General features: G+C 32.4%; 1 protein-coding gene across 1 annotated transcript; it reads right to left on the bottom strand.

Annotated features, from left to right (window-relative positions):
- Positions 1-421: 421 nt before the first annotated feature.
- LOC145580765 (protein neprosin-like) lies at positions 422-6,974 on the bottom strand. The gene is made up of 7 exons (XM_081637876.1): positions 6,828-6,974; positions 3,551-3,643; positions 3,261-3,467; positions 2,851-3,009; positions 1,618-1,671; positions 969-1,106; positions 422-817 (listed from the first exon to the last, which is right to left on the bottom strand). The coding sequence occupies exons 1-7, from the start codon at positions 6,972-6,974 to the stop codon at positions 422-424; spliced, it is 1,194 nt and encodes a 397-aa protein (XP_081494002.1).
- Positions 6,975-7,498: the final 524 nt, after the last annotated feature.

The following is a 7,498-nucleotide window of genomic DNA, read 5'->3' as shown; positions in this document are numbered from 1 at the left end:
CAGGCACCACTCGCCACCCCTCCCCCACCACTTGTCACCCCTCACTGAGTCACCGCACCTCCCCCCACCCCTCGTCACCACTCCCTTCCCCTGAACAACATCCCCCACCATACCCCCGTACCTAGAAATAATAAACCCCTCCCCCTCCCTAAAAAAACCATCGGTTGCCCTTCACCCCACCCTCGAAACCCTAGTGTTTATTATTTCTAGGGGTTGGGGGGTGTTTTTCAGGGGAGGGGTTTATTATTTTCAAGGTGTAGAACTAAAGAACAGTAAATTATAATTTTCAAATTAAATCATTTCCTAACCGATAGATAATTGTATTCATTTTGATTGGTAAATTTTCCAGGTCCAAAATGCTTTTCAAACACCAATAATAATCTTAGGAAACTTGATATGAATGAAATGTTTAAGAACTTTATTAATGTTTATCAATAGAAATAGTAGCACTACGTACATATGGAGTAGTACCACCATAGAACATTATGCGTCCATATTTATTAGTCCATCCATAATCAGTGACTTTATAATGTGGATCATCATTATACGCCTCAGTTTCTTTGGGGTCATAATATTCCTTTAAATTTTCATCCAATATTGTAATTTCATTCACAATAGCAGCATATCCTATAGATGCGACACCTCTGTAACCAGTTCCCATAGGTGGTAAAGGTTGATCGACAGGGCCATATGCTTCGCCACCAAATGAAACAAATGTTGCTGAATTTGCCAATCCATTGAATATCTTTCCTGGCCAAAACCCTTGTATGGTGTTTTTAGACCCTACTAAAAGCCACCAATTTCCATCTTTCGGATCCTTTGTAATTACACATTAAACATACCAATCACATAACTAATTTAATACAAAAAGAATGGGGGAGCATTTATAAATCAACAACTATGAAGAAAAAAAAATTAATTTAATAGATTCTTAATACATAACTAAAAAATCAAAGTTCAGTATTTACCTTAAATATTTTGACGTCTATACCATATATTGATCTTCCAAGTTTTGACATTGGTTCAAGCACGTCGTCAACAGGTGATTCTTTATTAACATTAACAAATCCAGAACATAACATATAGAAACAATGTGATGAACCACCCTATAAAGATAATAATTAAAGAATTAAATTATACTTCATAATGGTATTTTGGGCACATACAAATGTAATTTATTCAATCGTCAATGACACTTGAAGAATTTTTTTTACATACATATTACTGAGGCAAACATATTAGCAACTAGCTTAATTAGTGTAAAAACATGTTACTCCATACTCCTTATTTAAGTTTATAATAAGGTTCTCTTATTGTATACTTCATAAAAACGAGCCAATCTTGGATTTTAAGTTTCAACCAAAAAATTTGGTCTTCTAACATGGTATTATGAGCAAAAATTCCAAGAAGGTTGCCGATTTAAATCTCATCAACCTTCTTTGATATTGCATCCATATTTAAATTCAAGTTCAAATGACTCCCATAAAAATCCAATTTTAGTCTTCTACCATTAGTACATTTTTTTCGCTGGAGTTGGCCTTTTAACAATAAGCAATATTAAGTACAAATCATAAGTATAATAATTAAGATAGAAAAAAATAGATATTGTATACTTACATTGAAATACTGGAAAAATCGAGTACGATTGTCCTTGTTTACTGTTGGATTAATCTATATTCATATGAAAAAAAGTGTTTATCAAGCGGAAGGTAACAAATTTAACACAATTATTTAGCAAACTGAAAAAAACTTGGTACAAGATAAAATACAAGTATTAAGGAATTAGCTAGCGAACTAGCGTAGTACATATAATGCTTTGCGGTGACTCACAAAAGCAGTAGATTTTATGATGATATAAAAGTATAAGATGATGATATGCTAATTTAATGTTTCTCATTCAATTTAGTAACAGAATAATATTGTTGCTTTTCTTTCACTTAATACTGTTGTGATGTGCCATTAAACCATGTCTTTCGATTTATTTTATCATGGTATATGTTATTAGCCAAACAAATACAATAAAGAGTTAGTGAAATAATAAGTGATGGCTTCAAATTTTTATTGATATATAGAGAAAAAAATAATTTCATAGAATTATATTTATTGATAGAGAATATCCATAGAATGTTCTCATCTTAGGTTTAGGATATATTTTGTATAAGATTATCTTTATATCTGTACATATCTTATAGTTACCTAATATGTATTAGGTTTCTATAAGATATGTACAGATATAAAGATAATCTTATACAAAATATATCCTAAACCTAAGATGAGAATATTCTATGGACATTCTCTATCATTTATTTAAAAGAAATTTGTAAGAAACTACCTATTAAAACACCTTTTTTTTTAAAAAAAAAAACTATCTTTATAAATTTTTGTTTTGTAAGAACACACCTAAAATCACAAAATTTTTGCAAAATAACACCTTAGGCTGTTTCAAGGTATTGACCCTGTTTTTCAGGCGTTGACGTGCTCAACCCCTCCCTTTCTTTTTTCCCCTTTTCCTCCAATTATTTTCTCTCTCCTCAAAACCACCAAAATCGTGGCGGCCTAGCTAACCCAAGACGTGTCTTAAAACCGCCAAATAGTGTAATTGTGGAATTTTGATTTCTTTTAACAGTTTTCATGGAAATCACTCTCCCTAAATATAGTTCCCGTTTGACTTATTACAGTCTCTTAGATGTGCCTTAAAACATGTATATCTCTTATTTCATATGCGTATAAAATATAAAAACTTGATATTATATACGATGTAATGAATCTAACAAGATCCCACATGAATATATAATCTCTAATAAATTAACGGGAATTTATTGTCAATGTTTTCGAAATTTGATGACTTACCATCCATCCAGCTTTTATGGCATCATCTCCATTCATAAGTGTCACTCCACCCAAAGTATATTGAGAATCACTAACTTTAGGGTCATGATAACTGAATGTACCTTTTGCTCCATGATAAATCTTTGTACTTGGATTAGGAGATGTTTGAACGACAGCAAACTGAGAAAAAAAAGATATATCAAGCTTGCATTCATTAAGGTCATCAGAAAATTATATACACACTTGGATTCATGATGCACCTAACTAACTCGAGGTTAGTTTTTGCTCTTCATTCAATGACTAAATAAACAATAATCACCCAATTAAGAAAAAAAATATCGTGCACCGAGATGTATATATATAACAATATTAATGTCTCTTAAAGCCGGCATTCCGTTTGCAAAATTTATAACTAGATTAAAAACACTTACATGATTTTCATCACTATTGCTTTTGGTTCTTGAAGTATAATCTTCTGTAAACTGTTTTATTTTCTTAAAATCATTCTTGCTCACTCTTTTGATAGGAACTGTTCCAATTGGGCAACCTTTACCTCTTGACTTCATATTGGTGAGTGTCACTCTTTCTTGGGGAATTGTTGACGACACTACTTCATAAGCGAAACTAGATGGTTTTATCTAAATTAATAAAAAACATAAATAAGACAAATGTAATAGTGCTTGGATATTTATATTGACAATATGAATGTATTCGCTTGAACCTCGGGATGGAATGTGTGGTTTGCCAATAGTGGATGATCGAAAGCAGGTTGTTTATAAAAGTCTACACAATCATATATGTCTCCATACTCATTCTGCAAATCAAATCAAATCAAAATATTTAGTTTGTTACCTTTAACTTGAAAATTGTATATTATTATTGTCCAAAATAATAAAATCATATAAATTATATTATAAAAAAAAAAAATTTGACAAAATAATCCGAATACTCCGTTCATATAATATAATCTCAACTTTGATTATTTCTTAATAATCCCAATTTTATACCCCACTATTTTTAAAGGAAAAATTCATTTTATAAATCTCAACTTTGGGCGGTTGACTTTAAAAAAAACCCCAACTATGCGTTATCCTGGAAAAATCCCAACTTTAATACCCATTTTCTTTTAGAGGACCCAACAGGTCACCAAACGTGCTATTCCAGGTTTCTAGGCCACGTGTCACACTCTAATTGGTTCAAAAAATAAAATTAAAAATCAGAAAATTAAAAAAAAATCAAAAAATTTAAAAAAATCAGAAAATTTAAAAAAAAAAATCAGAAAATAAAAAAAATCAGAAAATTTAAAAAAAATCAAAAAATTAAAAAAAAATCAAAAAATAAAAAAAAATCAAAAAATTTAAAAAAAAATCAAAAAATTAAAAAAAAAATCAAAAAATTAAAAAAAATATCAGAAAATTAAAAAATATCAGAAAATTAAAAGAAAAAAAAACCAGAAACAAAATCTAAAAAATAAAATTAAAAAAAAAAAAAAAACAACCAGTAGCCCCACCCTTGCCCCCCTCCCCCGGAAAAAACCCCTCCCCTGCTAGAATTCCCCCCTCCCGAAACTACCTTCCCCGACCCCCCTCCTTTAATTGCTGGAAAACAACCCCCACCGCCGCAAAACCCTCCCCCCTCCCTAGATTTATCCCGTAAAACCACCTTCCCCTAATCCCCCACCCTCGAAAATGACCCCCCTCCTTTCCCCCATCCGGTGGGTCGATTTCAGGGGTGGGGGAAGGAAGGGGGGTGTTTTCGAGGGTAGGGGTTTGGGGAGGGGTGGTTTTACGAGGAGGGGGGAGGGTTTCGAGGATGGGGGAAGAAAAAAGGGTGGGTTTCGAGGGAGGGGGAGGGCTAGGCGCCGTATTCCGGCACGGCAGGAGGTGTTTACGGGGGTGGGGGCGAATTACCGGCGGGGGTGGGATGTTTTCCGGGATGGGGGCTGCTGGTTTGGGGTGGGGTGGGGGGAGGGGTGGATTGGGTAGTTGGGTTTTTTTTAATTTAAATAAATCAGATTTTTTAAAAACAATTATTTTTTATTTTTTGAGCCACTAACTGTGTGACACGTGGCAATTTATAAAAAAAATTAAAGAGTTAACTTTTTCTTCAGGTAACCGTCGGTCATTTGGGTCCTATGAAAGAAAATATAAAAGTTGGGATTTATCGGAGATAACGCGTAGTTGGGATTTTTAAAAGTAAACCACCTAAAGTTGGGATTTATAAAATGAATTTTTCCATTTTTAAATGGTCCTTAGTGACTTGAAACTGGCTAAACATACATATTAACATTTGTGACTTGGGATAATTTGCACACATGTCACCACATGAGTAGTCAAAAATTAAAAAAAAAAAAACCCACTATGACCCCCGACAGCCCCCAGCCACCCTCTCCCCTAGCCCATCCAGTTATCTCCACCAGCTAAGCCTTACCCCGCCGGCACCAGCGAACCCAACTAGCCCGACGAACCAACCTACCCCGTCGTCGAACCCACTAGCCCCATGACTCACCTATATCCCCTTCCTTACCCATGATATGTGGCCGGATTCGAGGAAGGGAAGGGGTGGCTTGATATCAACGAGGGAAAGGGAAGGGGTGCGTGGCCAAAATAGGGGAAAAGAAGGGATTTATGTGGTGGCTGGAATCGGGGGGGGGGGGGGGGGAGGGAGGGAGGGAAGGGAGGAGGAGGAGGAGGAGGGGGAGGGTGGGGGTGGCAGGGGCTATCTCCTACAAGGCTAGGTTTAGGTTTTTTTTTAAAAAAAAATAAAATAATGTTGGTTTGTTTTTTTTTTATTTTTTGTTTAGTAAACTAATCATAGAGTGACACGTGTCCAGTAACTTATACTTACAAGTTGGATGAGTGGTTGAGACCATTCAAAATGATCGGGGCATACTTGGGAGTATTTTAGGCGAAAGGAGCAAAATTCAGATTATTCTGGATAATTTTTTCTATTATAAAAAAGATTATTTAAGAATTATATTTTTTTTATTTGACTTTTCTAATAAAAATAATATATACTTCGAAGTGTTTCTCGTATTACCTCTCTTTTTGTATGATTTTAGAACTTTATTTTTTATTATTTTGGAAAAATAATGGTTTAAACATGCATGTAATCATATTTTTAAAAGCATATAAATAATTTTTGGTCATTTGTTCACAAAATTATTCGAAACAATAAATCTTTAAAAGAAAAAAAAATTACTTTCGGATCTGTGTTCATTAAATGAATCTGGATTTGATCCAGATCCTACCTTTTACCAACCCTATTTGCAATTAGGGGTGTCTGTTCGGTTTTCGATTTGGATTTAGTCCAAATCCGAAATATAATTCGGTTTTTAATTTTTCAATATAATCCGGTCCGAATTTCTCTCCCACTCCAATCCGAATTAAAATTCGGTTATTTGGATCCAACCCGAAAATCCGAATTATAATACATTATTTTTTAGTGTCTAATACAATTATAAAAATAAAGTTTTTAATATAAATACAAGTCTTCAAAATCATGATTAAAATAAATAGTTCAACATCAAGTCATTAATTAATTTATACAAAGCCTCCCTAATTTATTTTATGTAGTATTAAGTATATGAACTAAACTTCAATAAACAAAGAAATCCATAATTATACATACAAGATTAACTTTACAATTCGGTTTTCGGTTTGGATTGGATCCAATTAGGGTCAATCCGATCCAATACGAAAAACCGAATTTTCAAAAAATCTCAATCCGATTCAAAGTTCGGATCCGATCCGAATTGATAATTCGATTTGGATTGAATTGGATTGAATTTCGGTTTTAATCCGAATTATGGACACCCCTATTTGCAATAGTGAAAAGCTTCAAAGATATTTGTTGAGAAAATCACCAAATAATAAATTTGTGCAAGAACCAATGGTCAAGCTGATTTGTAATGAATATAAATTATTTTGAAAATTATTAACCTAATCGAGAAGATTTTTAATACTCCACAATACATTCTATAAAAATAAATAACTTACCTTAATCGTTGTAACACTTGTTTTCTGGAGGAGTTTAAATTGTTTTTCATAATCAAACACCTTTCTAGACACACGACGACCGTTTGCTCCATAATTCTGTAGAACTAACAGCAAAGCAACCAAGTACGCTAGACATTTTACAACCATCATACTGCAAATTAAGTTTTCATAAAATTAATTAATCAATAAGCTAAGAAACTATTTTAAAGTAAAATTAGTATTACCTCATACACACCTTATAATTCTTTCAAAAAAAAAAAAAAATTTACAAACCTTATAATTTTCCTTCTACCAAATGCAGCTCTTAATGGTATGACATTATCAAGCCTTGTGTTGTGTAAAATATATAGTAAGAGAAAATTAATACTCCTTAAATGTTTATGTGAAAGTATTTAATTTTTGTCACCTATCATTAATTAGAGATATTCTATCCAAAAGAATCATTAAAGTTATGGAAAACATTTAATAGTACATATACAATATTAAATACAATTGAATGTTATAAGAAAATCAATAATGTAAATTATTAAATGTAATTTATAATAAGAAACATCAATTATTATCACTATTAAATCCTTAAATGTTTATGAAAAAAAAATCAATAATTAAACACTATTAAATGTTATTAATTAAACACTAAAGTCCCGTTCACTTCACCTTATATTTGGTAA

The sequence above is a fragment of the Chenopodium album genome, chromosome 15, assembly GCF_948465745.1.
Source record: "Chenopodium album chromosome 15, dcCheAlbu1.1, whole genome shotgun sequence".
NCBI classification, from domain to species: domain Eukaryota; kingdom Viridiplantae; phylum Streptophyta; class Magnoliopsida; order Caryophyllales; family Amaranthaceae; genus Chenopodium; species Chenopodium album.
The sequence above is the reverse complement of the archived record's forward strand: the minus strand, read 5'-3'. Positions and strand labels throughout refer to the sequence as shown.